This window comes from Drosophila obscura, unplaced genomic scaffold, assembly GCF_018151105.1.
Source record: "Drosophila obscura isolate BZ-5 IFL unplaced genomic scaffold, ASM1815110v1 contig_14, whole genome shotgun sequence".
Classification (NCBI taxonomy): Eukaryota; Metazoa; Arthropoda; class Insecta; order Diptera; family Drosophilidae; genus Drosophila; species Drosophila obscura.
This window is the reverse complement of record NW_024542724.1, coordinates 460,213-483,549: the sequence shown is the minus strand read 5'-3', so window position 1 is coordinate 483,549 and position 23,337 is coordinate 460,213. Positions and strand designations below refer to the sequence as shown.

The following is a 23,337-nucleotide window of genomic DNA, read 5'->3' as shown; positions in this document are numbered from 1 at the left end:
AAACGCTTCAGAACAGAAATTTAATTGAAATATTAATGCTAAAAATGGAGAAAACGAATCTTTAAACATTTAATGCTAAGCAAAATCTATAGAATTGTGAAACAGAAATTGAATTGAAATATTTATCCGAAAAAAAAGAAGAAAGAATCTTGGAACATTTAAGCAACAAAAATTCTATAGAATTCAGAAATATCCCTACCATCCCTACCAAAGTCTGAAAGATGAAATATTTAAAATTTAAGACTTCCAAAAAATAAATAACTATGCTCATCAGATAAACAGTAGCGGAAAAACTCTTCTAAATTCTTGGAGATTTTCAAAAATTCCTAAAATTGATAGCGAAAGATAATTAAAAAAAGCTAATTAAATAAAACAATATTTTGTTTGTAATTTTTTGGTTCACATATTTTTATTAATTTTTGATTTGGTTTTTTTAAATTTGTTTGTGTTTTTTTTTTTTTGTGTTTTAATAATTTTTTTTGTTTAAATATTTTGTTTTTACGTTTTCACGCGTTCACATTGAATACAGATTATGGTTTACTCTTCTTGAAATTTATGCTAGCCGCCAAATAAATCTTTCGATTTCGCCAGATAAATATAACTAACTCAAGCGTCTATTAATTTATTGTTAATACTATGAATATATCATTAGATGTAATAGCATAACTAACGATTAAAGTTTACACTATATAGCTATATATAGTTTACAATCGTGAAGCATATCTATATATATAGTTTTTGTATTTTTCTTTCTTCTTTTTTGAGTTTTGTGTGAATTTTGCTCTAACTTTACACTGAGATGAGTTTTCGAACAACAATGAAACATTTGTACAATAAATTAAACTAAATTACAAAAATTTTCTAGAGGAGAAAGGTGGAAGAATATATATATGTATATGAATCTGTACAAGTTGGACAGTGGGTCGGAGGTGCTTAAAAAATAATTCAGAATTTATACAACAAATATTTCTGGCAAAAGAATTTTCATCTTTTGCTTTCGAATGGAGAACAACAAATAATTTACAACATTTAAACGAGTTTTTTTTAGTGTTTCTTTTGCGTAATACTGCTCTTGGCAAGAACTTTTGAGTTGGTCCCACTGTGCGGCCTAGTGGGCGGGGCTGCGAGAGGTCGGCGCCGCAGGGGGTGAGCCCGCAGACGAATGCGGCGGCCCCTGACCCTGGCCGGGCATGTGATACGGACTGAATCTCTGGTACTGACGTGGCCGCATATCGGGTGACGGGGATCCCGAGGAGGTGGACGAGGGCGTGGAGGCCGGTGGTGGTGGTGGCGGGGTTCGATTGGCAGGCCATCGCCGCTGCGGCAGCCTGCGCCTGCGCTTGAGCTTGGGCTGCAGCCTGGGCGGCGGCAGCCTGTTGATTGGCGCTGGCCAGGAAGCCGGCCGTCAGCTGTGGCCACTGCTGCTGGAACATGTGGAAGGCGCCCAGTCCTGGCGGAGGAGGAGGAGGTCCTGCCGCTGCGGCAGCCGCCTGGTACATCTGGGGCATCATCAGCTGGGCGTACGGGGAGTTGCCACCGAACATTTGCAGGTGCTGACGCGCTTTCTCGAACAGCGCCATGGAGGCGGGATCGCCCTGTTGGGCAAACTGCTGCATCAGCGGGTCGGGGAACAGACGCAGCGGCGACCGCAGCTGCTGCTCCAGAAGGAGCGCCTCCATGGGATCCCGATCGAAGTCGGTAAGCCGCGACGAGTCACGGAAGCCCTTGGCAAACGGATTCGAGTCGATCTTCAGCTTGGTAATCAGCTGATTCTGATAGGCCGTGACTGCCGTGAAGACTGTTTCCGGGAACACATAGGTCTTGTGATCCAGTTCCTGCAGCTCTTTGGGTGTGCTCGGTATGCTCTGGCCATGGCTCAGGCGAACCAAATGGATGCGGGGCTGGTAGCGGTGCATGGAATTCAAAACGATCTGGAAATGGAAAGATAAAAGAGGGGTTTTCATTGTAGTAAGTCGGTTTGGATTAGAAGGGAGAAAATGAAGGTTGTATAGGGAGCGATGCAATGGCAGAGAGTGAATTAAAATGAATATTGAACTTTTCTAATGGAAAAACTATTCTCTCTTATTTCTAGACTGCATTATAAATGCACTACCTAGGAGTAAATAAACTTAAATCGATACAACACTAAGCAAAAGAAAGGTAAAAATCTAACCGCAGATTTCTCTTCTAGATATGACGAAGAATGCACAAAATATAAAAAATTTCTTGATAATTAATTTACATTAATCAAGAAAGTCCCCAACTGTAACTCGGGGTATCCCTGACTATCGTGCAATTCTGTGGGGGGACCAGAACCTGGCGCAAAATTATCAATCATTTAACACTCGCTGCTAATCGCTACCTCAGCATCTACAGATGCCTCTCATCTTCTCGTACATACAGCACCAACGTCGCAACGGCAACGGCCATGGCGATGGCAACGACGACTCACCTGTCCATTCTTATCCATTTCGTTATTAGTCAGCTTCACCTTCTCGAAGGAGATAACTTGTTTGCGCAACGCCTCGCAGCTGAACGGACTGTCCGGATGGGCGTAGAGGCGAGCCGGGGGCGCTGGATCCGCCTTGCCAGCCACCAGCCAGGCCGATCGATGATATGCATAGCGATAGCGCTTCGAGTCCATCGGTACTATGTCCAGCAGCACGGCATAGCGATCCGCTGGCTGGATCTGCCTCAGTGGACCCGAGAAGCTGACTCGCACCGTGGGGAACATGCGTCTACAATGGGAGGGAAGGGAAGAAAAAAGAGTAGAAAAATTTGATTAGATTTTCTCTTTTGTTATTAATTTGTGGTGGGGGATGCTATGTATGTATATCGTTCCACACATCTATATGTTGCCACACACATCTAGTAAAGTCTTTAATTTATAACCCAAGCGTAGGGATATGTTCCTCTGTTTGTTCGTTGCTGTGACAAGTGCAGACAATGGGAACAACAACGAACTCTTTAGTCCCTACTACCCCCACACGAAAGAGAAAACTATCTCGACTGTATCCTGTGGTTTAATGTCCCTCCTAAGCCGGACTGGTGACATAACCTCGGGGCGGGGCGGGGCAGGCCAGAGCTCAGGTCGGGGCAGGAAGAGGCCAGAGAAGAGGAATTTGTTACGGCGACCGCCCTGAATGCTGCCCGACTGTCTGCGACTCTGAGGTGTGATTTTTACAATATCATTAAGAGCCAAAGTATCTGTACCGGAGTATCCATGGCAGTTTGTGTGCGTTATATGTATCTATGTGTGCCCTAGGGATGTCCCTAACTAGTCCACCTCTCTGTGCATGCGTGTGGTCAGGTGTGGGAGCAAGGTGTGGACAACCCGTGGTCTCTCGGATTGAACTTGTTCCCATTCTCCCATTCCCCGCTGACAAGAGCTACGCCCCGAACTGATTTTCCATTTCCACTCTTATTTTTTTGCCCAACATTTTTGTTGCAGAAAATGTGGTTGACTTTTTCCAGCCAGCAGGTATGAAATTCAATAGATAGATGGATGGTTGGATGGTTGGATGGATGGTTTGGCATGGCATCTATTGTGTTCTACGGAGACCGCACACGGTCCATCCATGAGATGGCATGAAATTTTTGTTGATATTGCAAACAATTTTGCGAGCAAATTTATAGGGATAGCAAAGCAAAAATGTTAATGATGAAGTAGAAGACATTCGAAATCGAAAGAATGGAGTTTCAAGAAAACAGATGAGGACAAAATATTTTGAAAGACATTGGAAAAAAAATGAATACTCCTCTTGTATAAGTTCCATCCTTAAGAAGATAGAATCGGATCTTCTATAGGGTATGCAAACGGATGGATATTTGAGTCCGAATTCTGTACGTAATCTCTATTAATTAATATTAATACTCTCAATAATAACCAATTTCCTGAATCATATTCCCTATAAAATATTGTTTGCTTTTCTTCTACGAAGTTAAACTTTCCTTCCGCTACATTTGTACACACCAAATCGTCGTACAGCCCACTCCTAACTCTCCCACGTTTCCGCACATTTCACCTAATGGCTGTTTGCACTGACTGACTGACTGACTGATGGATGGATGGCACTTTTGGAGGCGACTGCTTACCTGCCCGTCTTGGTGATGATCATCTCGGTGCCCAGCTCGTGAAAGCGATCCCACAGCTCTTTGGTCTCCAGATGGCACTGCACCGGCTTGAGATCGTCACAGCTACAGGAACCAACAATTTTGGGTGTCTTTTGCACGGGCTCGGGGGTCAGGCGCTCCTCGCTGTCCTCGGTGCCGGGGGACTGCGGCGGTGTGGAGCAGCGTCCTTGGCTGCTGGTGGAGCTGGTGTTCAGCTGCGATTCGGTGGCTGCCACGGATGCGGCGCCGGCGCTGTGGCGGCTCTTGTGATTCGAGTTGATGTGTGCCACATTGTTATTGTTGTTGTTGTTGTGGTGATGGTTGTGCTGGTGGTGTTGTTGGTGGTGGTGCTGGTTGTGGTGGCTGTGATTCATGCGACGAGCCTTGGTTGGCGGCTCCTCAGCATCGCTGCAGTCAACCACATCAACGTCAACTTCATCCTCCACCGAAATTGGACCTTAAACGGAGAGAAAAACGAAAATTGAAAATTAAATGTGATTCGAGGAACACACTGGGCACAAAACCCATCTAATTTTCGGTTAACTGAAAGCGGTATCTTTGTGGGGAACAGGTCTAAATACTGTTGACAACATTGGTTATTGGATGAGCTCTGTCGGCGGCAGACAGCGTGGAGTCGTCTCATATTCTCGGAGTTTCCGCTTCGCTTCGCGTTACAATGAGACAGTCGCCGGCTTGGCTTAATGGCCAAAACTGAACACAGAATTGGCAATTAAAAAGCCCGAAACTCTAGCTGCGATTGCATAAACCGCACTGTCGTCTCAGAAGCGAGTGCTGCTTCCAAGGTGTCTGATGATCAAACCGATCTGCCACTCTGGCCCTGAACGAACTCTGGAACACCCTGGCCATGCCGCACCTCATCTGGCGAGCCACAGCGACTCTCTGTGCTAATAAGCCCGCCCTGGAGCAGCGCTTTCATTCAGCCAGACGGTAAGGTGTTAAAATGCAAACTAAGCAAACGGAAAAAAAGTACTAAAAACCACACAGAAGAAGCAAGAGAAAAATGCCGAAAAACTCACGAATTAAATAAAAGCAAAACAAAATAAAAATCGTTGCATATTTGATAAAAGATCTTAAAATATGGAAACATTATCTTGAATTCGGGTTCGGGTTCGGGTTTGGCTGTGGGTTTGCCTTTGATTTTGCTTTGTTTTGGGCCGTCGCTAATTTTCTGCGGCTCGTAAAATTAATAAAATGAAGCACATTGTTGAAAATTAATTAACATAATTAGTCGCCTTTGTTTGCCGTCCGCAGAAATATGACTCCCATATGATTAGATATCGCTTATAATTTGCATATTAGCAGCAATAAATGCACGACAGCCGTGGCAGCACATATTGTATATTGTATCTATCGGATTGCTTGGAACGATCTTTGGCTTCACTTAATTGCCGATTGCCGTCGGCCAGCAAATTGTGGCAAGTGCTGGGCGGAACGAGTTATCCGACTCGAACTCGAACTCGGACGCCTGCTAATTGTCAGCACTAATTAAACACGGTTCTGCACTAAGACAACGGCAACGGCAAAGGCGACAACAGTTGCTAATAGATTGGTTGTGCAATCAATTAATAATAATGCTTTAAGAATTTATATTTATATCTTTTTGCATTCGGGTTTTAATTGTTGAATAGATTTTTATGCCTTGAATGGTTAATGCTTAACGGGAACTTTCCTACTTTGGAATTCAGTAAGTGAAAGCTATCTGCACTTCAAGAATTGACAATTTCTATGATACTAAAGATACAATTAAACTATTTCAGATGGTTTGTTTTACTTTAAAGTTTATTTTGATGCTCATTTATAAGAAAAACTATATAAAAAATGGCAACAAATAATATGAAAGAATCTATTACAGTGTTGGTTTTTACCGATTGTCAAAGCTGAAGAAAACTACATTTCAGATTGTTGAATATGAAGAAAGAAATTATCTTGCAGGTGAATTAACTGGAGCACCTCTTAGGCACACAAATTCTCAACGATTTCAAGCTAAAAAGCTGTTAACCATCTTCAAATCCAGATGCATATCCCATTCCCGTCTCTAATATATAAAATGGATTTCCCAACTTACTTGCACTGCGGATGGAGGACTCCCGACTGGAGGTTTCCTCGCGGGCCATTATCGCCGCAATGGAGAAATCCGTTGCCGAGCCGGCGGCACTTTTGCTGCCCGTCGTGGCAGTCGCTCCTGCCGCCGATGCGGCTGTGTTGTTGGGCCCAGGTACGGCGGGCACAGGTGGCAGGACGCCGTTGCATAGATAGGGATGCGAACCGACCAGCATTTTGACGGTCTTCTTTGTGGCCTGGGTCTTGGTATGGTAGTTCGAGCAGAAGATATTGTATCTTGTCACTTGTCAGCACTTGGCACTTATAGAATTTGTGGCATCTTTTGCACACTTTCACAAGTATCTTTCACTTTGTATCTTTTAGTATCTCGCACACTAGAAATGTATCTGTATGTGTATCTGTATCTGCATCTGTGTCTGAGACGCACGCGAACTGTGTTTCGGTGGCGCAGCAACGCGGAGTGAGTGTGTGCGCAACGGAAGGCAGGCGACGACGAACTGAATTGTGTCAGGAACGTGTTGTATCTGAGAAGGCCTGCCAGAGCCCAGAGCGGTTGTCGGGCGGAACGGTCGGCGAATGGCAGGCGGGAAACCAGTTTCCCGGCACTGCCAGCCGCCCCTAGAGAGTGCAAGCGGGACGGCTAGAGAGCACTCTCGTCAGAGTGTGCGTCCACCCCTAAGTGCGAGCGATGCGGCAGGCAGAATTTGAGTGAGCAGAAGATTTCCCATTGGAAAAGCGGCGGGGGAGGTGTTCTCTCTCGCCGTGTGCGAGTGAGAGCGACTGTTCGGGCACACTCTCTTGCCATTCCACTCGCTCGCTTGGAGTGGGTTGCGTCGTCGTCGTCGTCGTCGCTGTCACTCACCAGCTTTTGCCTCTACCGCTCCCCTCCGCCGCTCTTCCCTTTGTCATAACTCATTTACAATTAAAAATGTCGGCGCTTCGCCAGCTCGCTCTCGCATGCGCTCTCTCTCCATCACGCTCACTCCCTCTCCTTCTGTCGCCCTCTCTCTGTCTTGCTCATTTATGAAGTGCAAACGTTTCGCTTGCGGTTTTTCATTTCTTTCGTCTCTATTTTTTTGGACAACTTTTCGCCGTTGTCGTCGCATTCCGTTTCCTGTTATCTCTCCCGTCCGTGCTCCTGCCTTCCCCACCAGCCATTTGAGTGTGTTTCGTCTGGTTCCCAACACGTTCCGCACTCACTCAATCATTGAGTGGTTCCTGGTCCACCTTTTTCTGTTTCCACTTTTCTCATTTCGTTTTATTTTTTTCACGCTTTTTATGCGTCTGGTCTGTCATGGCTCTCGAGAGCATTGCATCCGAATTCCTTCTCCAGAAGGACATGGAAATGGACCTTGAATCAAGGTTAGATCACAATGGGATATGGTATGAAGTATTATAGCGTACTCTGAAAATGGTCGGGGAGAGTTCGGAGCTGGTTATAGTAATTTATTCCTCCAGCTAAAATTATACATGCAATTTTATTAATTAATTCAGTTAGAGCCAGAAATGATTTTTGTGTACGTTACATAACAAATAATAAATAAATATAAATAAATAATAATATAAATAATATAAAATAAAATATAATATTAACAAAGTATAATATTAAAAGTATATAAATATAATAATAATACTTTTGTGCAGCATAAAAAATAAAATCTAGCATAGCGCTTTAGGGTCATCGAAGTACAAGAATACTATGTATGTTCCATGGATCGATCGACTATCTATTGATGCTAATCTAGGATATATTATATTCGTCTGTCTCTCTCTCTCCCTACTATTATTTGTTCTTATTTTAATTTCCAGATACTTATCTAGACCCAGCAACAAATCATCGTTGTGCATTGTGTAGCGCACATACTATAATATATTAGAATTATGCATATTTGAATTCCCTAGAAATCACCCTGAGCCCACAGCCCCTGAGGCGTTTAGCCATGTCAACATATTGTACAATTTTCAATCACCATTTCCCAGGCCAAGTCGGACCGGGACCTCTGTCAGTGCCAATTAATTTTCGGAAAGAAATTCGCTGAGAATAAGAAAACGGCTCCAAGTGACAGTTCGTCAGATTCATTAGGTGGCAGAGGGGTCGCCAATTACGGCGACTGGCTGGGATCCTGGGGATCCTGCTACTAACAAGCATACTAATCCCGCTTATCCTGTGTCGGAGAACCATTTGGTCGGTTGTGTGATTTCTGTAACATGAGACTTTCTTTCTGAGAGTAAGGAGACAAAGTGGGCATGTCACTTTGACACTTTCACCCGGGGAAAACATCGTGTGTGTCCGCATTTCCTTCCCAGCGACCCATATGGGGCAGGCCAGTGTGTGTTCTGTGTGTTGTGTGTGTGTGCTTGCCTCGGTGGCAGTCCCGTATGTCACCAAAATGTCAAAAGCCAAGGAAAACACAAATTGGAAAAACAAAACCCAGCCGCTGAGCCGTCCCTCCCGCTGCAGAAGTGGCCACTTGGCACTTGTAAAAATAAATAATTCTGCTTGTTAATTAGTCCAGCTAACTGTCCTCGTTTGGGCCTCGATCTGATCTGTGCCGACTTTCTCCTTGTTATGATGAATGGAGTGGAGAGGATAGCAGTGGGTCTGAAGTGCTTCTTTGCCTTTGTCGGCAATCAATATTTTTTCCGTACTTTTGCCTTTCTTGTTTTCTTCGATCTTAACGATCTCTTTTGGGTAATCGAACACTTTCACTTTGAATTTGGCCGCAAGGACTTCACAATTTAGCTTTGGTCCACTGCGGTGGCCCTCGTGTCTCAACAAATGATACATTTTCGTGCTCTAGTTCTGCGCCAGACCTAATAGGTTTCAGGGCGGTCACTTATTGATGATGGATCCGATGGGCACTTTCCGATAGATAGTATCTAATGTTTGTGCAGGATTTTCTTCCCGACTTTCACAATATGTTTGAATCGCTTCAACTGACTTGATTCTGTCTGCAGCATTTCCGCTTCTCAAGTTCATATAATACTTAGCCGGGCCTCGGTTCCAAAGGGTTTATAAAGGGAGCGGGGGTTCTCTTTCAAGCACTCGAGCTGAAGAGGAAGGCACGTGTTCACTTTGCTTTGGGGGCAATCGGAGAATTTCCGCTTGGCACTTGCTTCAATTTCAAATCTGCCTGATAAGCATTACTTGTAAAAGCGGAAGCCACCGTAGCAATGAAGAGGTTTTTATTTATAGAGGAAACTCGAAGCAACATGTGTTCTGTAGAGGCATATTTCTTTGATATATCATGAAATGTAGAAATTTTATATTTACATATATGTATGTATAGTACAAGAGGTAATTAGAATAAAGTTTGTGTAATCGTATTGCCTTGTACTGGATGAGACAATAATCGAATACTCGTATTAAATGTTTTCCCCTTCTCACATCTTCTTTGTGAGACGAATTGCTAAACGTAATACCAATATCAGATATTATTAGCTGTGCTTATTGTCAAATCTAATACACAGAAAATCCTATCGTGTATGCATAATTCATAATCTTATTGAATTACCATTTTTCAAATCATATACAGATTTTCCAGTTTGCCTCTTCCATTTCTGGTGCTTCTTTGTCTGGTGAGGACATTTGCCAATCATCTTTCATCTTTCACGCATATCCCTCATGTCCTGTGGCAGGGATCTCTGCGTCAAAGATCCTTTGTTGTCATTTAGCTGACCGCAAATATTTACCAAATATTTTTCATTATTTTCAGTTAAACGCCCCCTGAAATTTGTTGAGGAGGAGGCAACCGGTATTTCTGGGTGTTTACGGGTCGGAGGAAGTTTTGTTCTGGAATTTATTAATGAATCTCATTGCCGTGTGGGTTCGGCTTTGGGTTTGGGTTTACTCGGGCTTTGCCCTGGGGACCCGGTCTCAGTGCATCTTCAAACCAGAGCCGACGCTTTGATAAATGTCCGCACTGCCTGCCAGGGAATTGGCTACCGGGGCCGACTTTTTGTTTCCAACTATTTCGTTTCGTTTCGTTTCCTTTCTTTTCCCCTTAGCCCGGTAGCAATTCCGCTAAAAGTCAGATATGAGAGTTTTCTTTTCCGTTTGTTGTAATTTGTTTATGCAAAAAACCACAGACAGAGAGACGAAGAGAGCGGCAGTCAGACCGCAAGGAATTGTTGAAAATTTACTGGGAATTCCTTTTCGTATTCCCCATAAATCTTTGCCAACTTGCCGGAGTCATGCCCTCTTTTGTCCTGCTCTGCCTCTGACTCTGCCTTGGTGAATATCTGTGGATGTGTGTGTGTGTGTGTGTGTGTTGTCGGAGTATCTGTGTGTACGGTAACAATTGTCACACCTTTCGGCGGCCACTCAGCAGCCTCCCTGTCCTGTTTCTGTGTGTGTAATTTGACTCATTAACAATCCGAATCCGAGCCTCAATCTCTGATGTGGCACTGCCTCAGAAATTGTGTGTGCGTGTGCGTGTGCGTGTGTGGCAGGGCGAAGGGTTCTGTTGTGCTGGGTTCGGGTTATGCTTTGCTCGCCTATGCCTGCCCCTGCCACAAAGTCTGCCTCTCATGCCACATAAATCACAACTTAAACGATGCGTAATTTTGTTAAATAACATCAGGGCCCCTCTCAAGCCACACTCGAATGCCAAGCTCTTTATTTTATTTATTTGTTTTTCCATTTCAAAATTTTGTGTCATTGTCGGGCAACGCCTTTTGCGGCTTGTTCTCATTTTTTGTTGTCTTACATTTACCGTCTACCATTTACCCCACTGCAATTGGAGTCCGAGTTGGGGCCTTAATCTTGTGCCACGCCCATTCTATGCAACTTAACACTAAATTTACATACTCGTACGTCCAGACATCCTGGTCAGAAAGGGAAGCGGAGTGTAACTGGTTTAAGCCCTGTTCATTTCATGGCCCAATTACAGAGGGCAATGTGCAATTGAAAATCTGTGGAGCCAGAGATGGAGTCGCTGCCCAGCAGCTGCAAAAGTCGCAGATTGGGATTGGATGCCCAAGATTAGCCCAGGGTCCATAATTGCTTATGTCAGTTGGAGGCAGCAACTTGCTGGTAATTATTACTCAATCCAGGGAGCAGGAAAAAACCGCAAAATGTAAATGAATTTTCAGCATTATCAGCCATTTTGGAATGGTATTGCTAACCTAATCATGGGGTATCAGTTGGTAGCCTCGTTTTTATGGTGAATATGAGGGATATTTTCTGTTCAAATTGGACTATTATTATTTTTATTTAAGATTTTAATTTATAATTTCGCGATTATACTAAATGTTAACCCAATGCTATACAATTCCTTGAGCGGCCCATTTGTAGTGGCGATTTCTGCGAATATCTGCCACCTCCTGGGGCATTATCAAACACACCGCCTTTGACAATAGAACTGCCCCAGTGCGGTTGATCCTCAATCTAAGGTGTCAATTACAACAGTTCCTCTACTGAGAAGGAAAACATCTCCTCTATTTGAACTCAGCCGCCGCGGCGGGCAGACTTCCAGCTACATACGAGTATTTCCAGGGGCAGCGCAGAGTTAAGCCGCTAAAGGCGCAACACCCACCTCAGTGAGGGGTGTGCCACGCCCGAAGCCTGCAATTATCCTTTTCCAGCGCCCACCAACTGCGCCGGACCCACAGGTGCAGCAGAGTGCCCTGAGCCGAGGACTAGGCCCGATCCCAGAGTAGAAGTGTGAAAGTAGGAAGCATTCTGGATGAGCAAGGACAATGGCAGGACTGTTGCACCTCCAGATCCCACTGATCCCACAGATCTTTTGCACTTGCCGCAATCTCACTTTCATTCATTGCACAACATAATTGAGGGCGTATAATTGCAGGTGGACTGCAGGAGGAGTCGCATTCGGAGTGCCCTGCAGGAAGGGAGGGATATACATTTATATTGATTGACTTCTTAGCGCCTGGAACACGTGCAGCATTTGATTAATGAAACAGGGACTGGGCGTAAGGTTCTACCTCTACAAAATGGTCGCCCCGGGGATCGTAAAAAACTACGAGCCGGAGGAAGAATACTTTCAGAGCAGCCTGCAAATGTTGCACATGTCCCTTTGTCATAAATTTTCCAAAAGAAAAAGCAAACAAACCAAATGTCACCTATCCTCTCCATTCTTCTCTTCGGCTGTCGCTCCGTCCCCCAGTCCAGTCCTCCTGTCACAAGGCACAAGTCAAGTCAAGCTGAACCGTTTGCTCTAAATTGAATTCAAATTGAAGCAGGGACAGCCAGGACCTAGGACCCAGGAAAAAGGGGAAGACGCGTAGAAGATGCTGCAGCATCTGCCCAAGAAAAGATCAGGCAGGCCCCTAGTGCTTGTTCTCGTCTCGGCAATAGATCATTTTCCACGCTCTGTGTGTGCGTCCCTTTTCATTATATTGAAATTTGTTGTGTTGTGCCAACAAAATATTAAAAAATTTCATATTTGATTTGCATTTGAGCCGAGCCAGAATCCTTGCCATCCTTCCATCCATGGGGATGCATTGTTCGCCTTTTGATGCGGTTTTAATGAGCACTCTATAGAGATGGCCAAAAAAAAAAAACAAGGGAATAACTTTTGCTTGGTTTATGCTCTGCCGCATCAATCATAATTAGGTTGCTTGTGTGTGGTTTTCTGGATTCATGGCTTTGGGCTGTGCCCAAGATGAGTTCCATTCTTCGATTGTGACAGATAGGGGCACGGGATTGATTTGGAAAGGGATATTTTTATTAGAAAGAAGCGTGAGATTTCTTGAATTTGTTATTATTTGGTGATAATTCCTTAATGCAATTGTTACAATAACAGGAAAAATATATATTAAAGTACATCAGACTGAATCGCCAAATCTTCACTTACTGATAGTTGGTCGGTTTCCGATTGTAGTTAAGAATACTTTCTTTCAATCATTTAACATTTTCCTGCTATACAAATTTTCCTAGAATAAACTGCAATATTTTCAAGTTAATTTACTTTAAGCCGTCCTTAACAGGATCATTTCTTGCATGCCTTGGCTCACCCTTTCACACTCTACATAGACATTAATCTTTCACACTCCATACCAGTCTCGAGTCCATTCAAATGAGTCAATGCCCTAATCTCTTGGCCTCATGTGAGGTCTTTTGCGACGCCCAGAAATGTTTTTGGTGTGTGGTGCACGTCTAGGGTTTCGTCTTCGCCTTCTGCTCCTCATGCCATGCCATTCCCATACCCTTTGATGATGCAATGGCGAAAAGGATATCGTCCTCTTTTTGGTTTTTTTTGGTAGGTGTTGCTAATGAAGCGTTGTGTGCGGTCTCTGGAAATTTGAGAGGCGTCAACAGGCGCTAAATCCGCTTACGCTCTGATGGAAGAAGAAGGCTCTTCTTCGGCCCTACTGGGACTTATTGCTTCATTTGAGTTTTGAGTTTTAAGTTTAGTTGGGATGCGGTTACTGCCTCTGGTTGCGTGCCACTGGAGCCAGAAGCCAGAGGCTAAATGGCTTCGTTGCATTTAGTTTTCGTTTTCGATATACTTAATGAATTCACATTCACATTCACCGTTCGATTCATTCGCCAGCTGACTCCTGCTCTGGAGGATGACTTTGACCTTATGTCGTCGTCGCACGCAGCCCAATTGAAACGTTTAATTGCATCAACCAGGACTCGGGGCACAGGACTCAGAACTCAGGACACAGGAGTCTCTGTGTAGTTTCTGGGGGCCATTGTCATTAGCGTAATTAGATCTTTCAGTTCAGTTTCAGACTTTAGCTTGGCGTGTCCTTCTCGCTGTAATTTCTGTTCTGTTCTTTCCTTTCTTTTTTTTTTCTCCACTAATTTTGATGCCATGGTACGTGGAACGTGCGCAATTTGTTTACCATCAACATAATTGGCTTGTCCATCGTCCGGGTCTTGGGTCCCGTCCCCTGGGCCCACTTCTGACTTTTTTAAGCGCTTTTTTATTTCATCGGGAAAGTCTTGGCACAGGGCAATTAGTTGAAATGATTAAGCTGATGCGCCGTACTCCTCCTCCACTCCCACTCTGACTCCGGCTGAGTCTCTGAGGCCAACTCTCTTTGGCAATTACATTAGTGTTCGATAAATTAACCGCCACGCACTCACTCAAATTGCCTCGACTCGACCATCTATCATAGGGATAATACGAGTGCCCATCAGGACCACCAAAATTCGATCAACGCAACAGCTGCGGTGCTTCGGATTGTGACAAGCTCAGACAATGCCGAACTGTTTTCAATTGGCCTTATTCAAATATTGTGAGTCCTCGCTGGCTCGTTTGCTCGTTTGTTTGTCGGTTTGTCAATCACGGACTGCCACAGCTCGTCACATTGATCGATCTAGTTCAGAGGGATGTTCCTGGATATGCAGTTGGGATTCCCCATTCCCTCTGTTTACCACACGCCACACAGGGCACACAGGCCACACATTGGAGGAGGCTGATGATGATCGATCACACACTCACATAGCCCTGACATTTTCCCAGTTTCTGCATTGATTTTGCCCAGTGTCATCCGGAAGAGAGAACTACAGCACGATCATGATGGAACAATTGTTCTCAATAATCTGTATGTTTATACGTACGTATATGTACTTCTATATTCTTTAGTTTAGAGTCGAAGGTCCCCTGCAGCCAGTACTCGTTAAGTTCATTATGTTTAGTATTGTATACTAGATTTTAGTTTAATACGACAATTGTTCTTAAAAGTGTAAGAACTTAAGATCTGGCATTGGTTTATTATTTTAGTTTTTATCTGGGAATATTATGTTCATTCATAGATATTCCACAGATATTGTAAGAACTCTTTCTTTTGTGATCTTTTCAATATGAATTATTAAAAGTTCTCTTGCCTTAATGCATGATTTTACTGACACATTATATTAGAGTGTGATTAGAATATCTTTAGATTTTCTGCAGTCAATAAAACAACTCTTAATGTGGAAAGAACTCATTGATGGTGAAGAATTGTTGATTTTTATCCTCTAACCTGCAACTCTAACAGTACGATCAGTTTCTCCCAATTTCGAAGGCCTTCTTCAACTGCTAACTCTGGGATTGAACAACATTTTTATTGTCCGCTGTATGTAATAACTTAGATCTCATCCCCTCAAGAAATACCCCCTTTAGTTGTTTCTTCTCTTTTATGGTCCCTTGGCCCACTCGCTGCCTAAACGTTTACAACTCCCTGAGCGACTTGGAATAATTTGACACTTGACTGCTCGACTTGGTTATACGCGTTCGCGTACATGGATCATTTTGTTGATGTCAACTTTATGACTTACAACTCTTAAAAAACCACACCACGGCACACACCCCACACCGCCCTTCAGAATACACATAAAAAAGTAAATCCCACGCAGGAAAACTAATTAAAAAGACCTTTTTTGGGGCGACAATAAAATTTATGAAAATTAACATAAAAATTTGTGTGCGATTAACTCGAAAAGGCACGCACACCCAGCGAGAGAGAGACATTTTGGCCATATGGAAAATCACATAATAAACAAAAACGGAACAAGAACAAGGGCAATAAAAGCAAATATGGCAACACACGTGCGGGTGTGCGGGAGAGGGTAGAGCAATCATGGGGAAAGTGGGAGTTGGAGTGGGAGTGGAAGATGTTGATGGGGCTTGCTTATCATTTGCAGACAGAGTTGAGACTGAATTTGGCGACAACAAGTCACGACAGCAGCAGGAGTGAGAACAGGAGCGACATTACCGGAAACGGGACCAACTTCAACGGAAATGACAGAAACTTCAATCAGCGAGGAGGCTGGACACAGGTGACGAAACTTTTGATACCCTTTGCAGATTGATTCTACATATTTTTGGTAGCCTAAAGAAATCTCAAATTATGTTTGATTGAAATATATCTAGAAATAATTTTTCTCTTAAAAGGAACGATTCCAACTTAATCTTAGATGGAAATGTTATTTATATTTTTTTAAAGCTGAAATTTATATTTCTAAAAAATATTTCTTCTGTACGCAACAAATAAAACAAAATCGAAATCAAAATCATAATACCCGCCTTCTAGGGTACAACAAAAGTTAAGCTCTGTGGCGCATCCAAAGCGATTGGGCTGATTGGAGTCAGTGTGTGTGTGTGTGTGTGGCTGAGTGGTGGGATGAGTCGGGATGGGGGTGGTTCCGAGTCTTGTGCGCCAGTTGGCGCTACCCGAAGGTGCATGAGTATATAAAATACACAATATACGGAATCTCACACGCTCGCATTATGAGTAATGTGCACCTTATGCCGCCGCCAAGTCGAATGTGATTAGGGGAAACAAAACTCTCTGGCTTTTTCCGCTGGAAAATCTGTTTAGAGAATTTTATGGGCTTTATTAACCCCTTGACTGATGATGTGGTCGGTCGCTGCTGTTTGGAAATCCCAATATTATGATGGCATCATTTACACGCCGCATTTCCGATTAAAGTTGATCTCTGAACTGATCTGTTCCAAGGGGGTTGTTGCGAGTAGTTCTGATCTCATCCACAGGGGGTTGTTAGTTTTATGTGCATTTTTATGGTTTAATTTGATTTTAGAGGATTGTTGGGATCTCTATGAAAGCAGCTTAAAGTGCTAGAGAATATTTTGTAGAAAATCAAACCAAAATTAGCTACAGTTTCCCAACACACAGCCCCTCACTTCCCACACAATTTTCGCCCCACCCGTCTGACATTAGACTTTGGGCGAAGCTCATCAAAATTAATTTTATTGCAAGCCAAAAACTTTCCACAGCAATTTGCCAGAGAGACAGAAGACAACCAAATGCCAATTTCTAAACGCTTTTTGGGGCGGAGTAAAACTTTTGGTTAATTAAACGCAAATTGTTGTGGCGGCAAATTGCGAAAAAATTGCCAAACTTTGTCGCCGAGCTATTAAAAGCCTTTTGTCACAAAAGTTTATTGTCTCACAGTCGCAGAAAAAATCCAAATAAAAAACAAAACAAAAAGGGGTTAATTACACAACACAGAAGAATAAGGGTAAGGCAAGGGTACGGGCCGGACCAAAAGAGGTAGAGAAACAAATGACACTCTGTACTTTTTGGCTTTCATGTCAAAGCCATAAAAATGTTTTCGGCAGTGAAAGAGATGACAAGAAAGAGGAAAAGAGAGGGAAAGAATGCTGCTGTAGAAACAAATATGGCGTCGGGAGCTTCCTTTGGGGTTTTTGGCCCACTTGAATGGCCAAGTATGTGTTGACACTGGCATGTAGTTGTTGTAAGTAACGATGGCACCACCGGAGAAGCAGTATCCGAAGCAGAGGAGCAGTGGAGGTGGTGTGGACTGTGGCAGTGGGTGGTTGAAAGGAGGTGATGTCCGTGTGTCCTTGGTGTCCTCCTCTTTGGCGTCGCCTTGCGCAAATTTGCCACTTCAACAGCTCCTTGCGGATGCCGTAAGCACTCTTGTGAACGAGCTCTGAGCATTTTCATTTATTTTCCTCACATTTTCTTTGGACGCTCGCTCTCTCCATTTCGCCATCTCTTTCTGTTTCGGTTTTGGTTTCTCTGTCTGTGTGCTTGCCACACCCACTCGAAGGAAGGAAGCCCTGGAGAATTTATGCTTGTGCATTTTTATTCCAGTTCTTTTTTCCCCTTCGACTCCTTGGTTCTGCTTCGATTTTTTGGCAACTTGGAAAGTTGTGAAACGATGCTCACGGAATTTTAAACAGCAGCAGCGACTCCCTTTACGTTTTTGGGGCAGATCCTTGGGTTGGGTGTTTGGGTGTGCTCTGGGTGGGTTTTTTGGTTAGGGGGGGTTTTTTTTTTGTCAATATTGTTACAGCAGCAGCGGAAAATGTGCTGTGAATTTTAAATTGGTTTTCTCTGGCTTCGCTGAGTTGCTTACATAATCAGCAGCGAAAACTTTTGTCTGATTTTGGAGATTGTTATATCTCTTGCATCCGGAAGTATCTAGAACCAACGTTTCAATTGAAAGAAAGGATTTTAATGGGTTAAGTAAGTAGAGGTTATGTTGAACGAGTGGGCCATATCTCAAACGGGTTAGATATATATTCGAAAAGGTGTGTAGGATCATAATTGCTGTACATATTGTATACTTTATCGCTGTAAAATATATCACAGATATGTCAGACATGTCGGTAGACCAGTATAGATAGATCCACAAAAAGATGGTCCAGAAGGACTGGGCGACATTAAAATATAAAATAAAATATAAATCGGAGCGCTGAAGTCATTACAAACTATCATGGGTCATTCTGGAATTAAAAACGGTTCAGCAGAACAGGCCCCTGTGCTTTCTCCATTAGGTTGCAGTCAATCGAATCTTCTCCGGATTTTTCATATTTCCTCTACTGCTTTGGCTTTGCTTTCAACGTCTTTGTTTGTGTGTATTTTTTTCAGATTTTGTTTGGACGTGTACAAGTACACATAAAATTTGTAACTTACAAATTTTTAGTTTTTTTTTTTTATTTTGCGAAGCGTAAAGGTAAATTTCCAAAAATATATAATTTAAGGCAACAATAGAAATGATAGTCCCAAATCTTATGTAGATGTTCCGACTTGTCAATTTGATTCACCATTGCCTGACGGTCATGTGCCCTGGCGAGGTTCAGCACAATCATCCAGGTCGTCTTGGGAAGTGCTTCATACAGGCAGCTGAGCGTCGTGCGAATTGCGTCCCGTCAAATCTTCGACATGTGTCCCGCTCTGAGAAGCGTGAAGGATGGTTCAATAGTTTAAATTGTGATGGAAATGGCGAAGGTCAGAATATCCTTACGCAGACTGTGGAGTGATAAATTACGTAGGAGAAGGTCTTATCCTGCATGTTATTTTTATTTTAAATTTGAAAAGGTAAGTTTACCCTTGCAGTGCCCATTGCATGCGTATCCAATGATCCTCAACTTTCCTTTCGACAGTTAGCCTTAGATGCCTAGCCCTTCTTCGATCTTGGGGTCCTTGAACGGATTATGATTACTGCTGGCCTCTGGGCCCTGGGCAAATTTTGTACTGTTTCATTTTCCGACAAAGATTCTGTCTACAAATGATACCAGTTGATGGAGAAAATACCAAAGATACGCGTAGAGTCTCGGGCTGCATATGCTTGGAAGCAGTGATGGAAGCAGCTTCTCTGATGACTTGTGGAGAACCAAGACACTCGGGGTTTGAACAAGAGACAGATATTGTGAAATATATGAGGTATATGCTGTATATATATATATAATAGTAACTCAAATGTTAGATGGTGATCTACCGGAAAATTACAATATCCAACCTCCAAATAATTTCCATTAACTTTTCTTTTGTAATTCCCACCTGGAAACGAGTCCCAGCCAATTACACGCCCTTTCCCAAGCCGAACAGTAGGCAGCAAAACGGTTTATTATATTTCCAAAAATGGTTGCAACCACCCCCCGTCCCCAGCCACTGCCCCTGCCACCGGCGAGTATAATCATGACCAACGAAAAACAATTACAGCCAAAAAATGAGATATACGTATAAGCAGACAGACATACTCGCATATAGAGACCGACACTTATGCTTATCTGAATAATTTATGGTTAAAATCAGACGCAACCGCTGCTGCGGTGGCTGCCTCTCCTGTGGTTGTTGTTTTCTGGAGTTTGGGAATTGCACCACGTGGTGCGGGGCACCACTCCACTCCACTCCACTCCAACGAAATGCTAATAGGCGCCACCCAGAAAAACACAAAAATTGTAAAACAATTAAAATGTAATAAGCAGAGGGGTCAGCTCTCAAAGTCAATGGGCGGCGGCACTCGCCCAAGCCGTTTTTCCTTTTCCGTTTTCATTTTTATTTTTTGTGAGGGGGGGCTGGAAAATAGAGTAATTAATAATCTTGACTGTCCGAAGCAGGTAACGCCTTTATTAGGCAACTACTGGTCGAAAAATGATAAACAGTTTTTCTTGCACAAGCTGAAAAAAAAAGTAGTGACCAAAGTCCGAGTCCGCGACGAAGTTGTCAGGCCTGTCAGGGCCGGACTGGGTCGCTTGGCGCCAAGGATGTCAGCGGATGCTTGGGATCCCCTGCAGAGCTTTTGATTGACACCTGACGTTTGCCTGGGTTTTGCAGTTAACGGAGCATTGCCGGAGTTGTCTTGACAACGTGACTGGGTTGGTTTCATTTCTTAATGTTTTGGGCTTGCCAGATGCAAATGTGTTGATAGTGGGTAGAAATTCGTCTTTCAGGGTTTGTTGGCTAACTGGGTTGTATGTACCAGATCAGATTGGGATGAACAGTTGGATGTACCGTTGAGGGGGAATTATGCTGCTCATGAGAGCAAAGAGCATGAGGCAGATCTAAGATAGAAAGCGAAAGACTCTTACATGTTTAAGTGTATTTTGCATTTAGTTGTTCTTACATAGAAAGGGTAAAAGGCAGGTAAAGTTTGTTATTGAAGATAGACAATATAGAATATCTCTCAGGTTCGGAATAAATATATTTATTAAAGAGCTGTAAGTGCTGTAATCCCTGAACCAACCGAACTATCTCTGGGTTCCCATCCTCCATAACTTTCCATCTTGTATCTGTTAATCATCTCACTGACCGAAGCCCTACAAAACCCCAAGCGTTGAATGCACGTGGCAACCCATAAAGCCCATATAAATTTATACCCCTATATACATATACACGTGGCATCCGCCTACATTGTATGTACATACTTGTGTATATACACATAGCCATGAAACCATTCAGACTGGCTCTCGGGGCAGGAGCAGAGCTAGCATCAGAGTGAAAGGGACACAGCGCAGACAAGCCCAAAGCGTCAAGTTGTGAAGCTGTGTGCAAAAAATCATTAACACGCACACGGACACACACAGCCACACAGCCACACAGCCACCCAGAAAACCAAAACCCCCATCATGGATGGGTGCCACATGGCTGGCAGTGGGTGGCCATGGGGCAACCTGAGCTGGCTGTCCCTGTCGCTCTGTTTGTGGCGCCTCCTTCCGGTGCAGGCAGGGTCTGGGCGAGACTTGCTTAAATTACTTGGGTTTTTACATGCGGCAGTGAGGCACATTAACACTGTAATGTGCAAAAAGTGTTCCTCTCTACCCGTATGTGTGTGTGACTGTTCTGTGTGCCAGCTAGTGTGTATGTGTGTGTGTGTGTGTGTAAGAGAGAGAAGGAAAACAACATGGCGTCCTTGTAGCCTCTGTGTCGTTGTAGTTGTAGTCCGAGTGGCACTCATTGTGATGCAGAAAGGGAGTCGGAAAAGGGTTTATGCGGATGCAGTAATCATAATAAAATTATATTAACAGCTGAAGCTGCCTCCAACTGACTCTCCATCGCATACAATCTGAGGATAAATCTATAGAGCTATATTTTGTACTACAGAATGTTTGCTGAATGAAAGCGAGCACTAAGAAAGTATCATATGGTGATTTTTAGTTCAATTGCACACAAGTACCAACTCCAATCGAGATTGTAAAACACTTTACATTAGTTTTACACTGTATCAATTGATTCTGTTTAAGTTTCTTCCGCTTAGTGTCCCTATACAAACTACCTCTAGATACACTCCTATCTATCACTGATTCTACAGCAATGTGTCCGCATAAACCTCAAGGCTCCATGGTGTATGCCTGGTGGGCGTCAGATACTTTTAGTTAAGATTAATTGTTATATATTAACATGGCGTCGAGTTACGAAGTCTGCGAAAACGAGCTATTTACAAGCTAAACGAAAGTTGACTTTGCCCAAACGACCACGAGGAGCGGAACGGGCGGCCGGAGATGAGTGTGGATGCTGCTGATGATGATGTTGATGTAAATGTTGTCTCCTGCCTAGAATCGCAGTGAAAGTGTCTGGAAATGAGGCTGAGTGGCTGAGTACAGTATCATGGACCGTAAGAGAGAGTGAGAGCTTTGAGCAACTTTAATAAACAGTAGAAATATTCAAGTCCGCCTTCTGTTTATGGCATATCTTGTGTGTGTGTGTGTCTGCTAGATTTATGTTTGCCCATTTTCGTGTTTTATCATCAGCTGCGACTGGCGCTGGATCGGGAGTGGAATTATTCATGTTTTTCGCAATGTTACTCATACGCCGCGTACTCGCATGAAAAGGGTTCAAAATGGCTGCCATTCTGGCCTATTGCGTTTGAATTATGAGCCAAAAAGGGTCGACTCTCTTTCTCTCCCTCTCTCTATAGATATCTTATCGTAATATGGTTTGGCCATACTTTTGCTGGGGCTCTGTAATGGAGAGTGAAATGTGGTTCCGAATGTGGTGCGAAACGGGAGTTTTTCTGATTTATAAGTGTGGCAACTTCTGAAACCTCTTTAAGGGATTAAAATTGGCTGTTCTCCCTAACCTTTATGGAGAATTGTTTTGCTGTATTGCATTTTGGATCGATTATGGTCTTAATTAGGTTTCTCAATGGCCCTCTGAATCACATTTGAAAATGTTCAGTGAATATTCAAGCCACATCCCACTTTTATGTCTATGGCTATAACAATTGAGTGTTATCTATCGCAGCGACATCTTGGCATATGTTCGAACAACCCGCCACTCCCGCAGACCATCCTTTAGCCTCATTCCATCCCTGACAACTGTCGCATTTCGAACCACAAACAAATTGGTCGATGACTTGGGAGATGGAACCCACCGCTCCTCTCGAGAGCATATTGACAATGCTAACTGGAAGTCAATACGGAAATGGTTAGTATCTTTGTATTCCTTCTCCTGCCCCGCCCCATTTCCGTCTGCCACTGCCTCAGCCACCACCCACACTCAACGCGCTGTCACTTTGGGCGCAAATTTCGCCATTTCCACCCTCGCTAATGTGCAAATAAAAATGTTAAAAGGGTCCTGTAGCACTCAATTACACGCCCTGGTGACCATCTCTCCTTTCCGTTGCTGACTCTGCCTCTGCCTCTGCCTCTTCCCACTTGCCACTTGCCACATACAGCGGTAACTGCGTGAGCTTTGGCCCGCCTTTGTGTGCGTGACTTGCCTCTGTCTGTATGCTGTCCGTGTGTGTGTTTGTGGGTATATGCTAAGGCTTCGCTTTGCTGCAGAGAAAACATTATGGCGCGCGAACGGAAGTTGCCATCTTGTTGATGGCAGTTAAAGATAAGCGAAAGCGAACAAAAAAAACCCCAAGCAGGACGCGAGTTTTTTTTATGGTCGAGTTTCGCTGGGCTTTAAGGGGTATATTGGGTTTTCGGTTCGGGAAAGAAAAAGTCTTATGTAATGGTAATGGGA

At 43.6% G+C, this 23,337-nt stretch overlaps 1 protein-coding gene and 1 long non-coding RNA gene across 2 annotated transcripts; one reads left to right on the top strand and one right to left on the bottom strand.

The window, feature by feature from the left end:
* Window positions 1–1,025: 1,025 nt before the first annotated feature.
* LOC111071785 (T-box protein H15) lies at window positions 1,026–6,697 on the bottom strand. The gene is given in 5 exon segments (XM_022363299.2): window positions 1,026–1,306; window positions 1,308–1,931; window positions 2,453–2,738; window positions 4,096–4,570; window positions 6,200–6,697. Coding segments are annotated over 5 exon segments (1,794 nt in total). The 5' UTR covers window positions 6,411–6,697; the 3' UTR covers window positions 1,026–1,108.
* Window positions 6,698–18,497: 11,800 nt separating this feature from the next.
* Window positions 18,498–19,279, top strand: LOC111071796. Its single transcript, XR_002607514.2, has 3 exons — window positions 18,498–18,598; window positions 18,663–18,963; window positions 19,029–19,279. It is a non-coding gene; the product is annotated as an uncharacterized LOC111071796 (long non-coding RNA).
* Window positions 19,280–23,337: the final 4,058 nt, after the last annotated feature.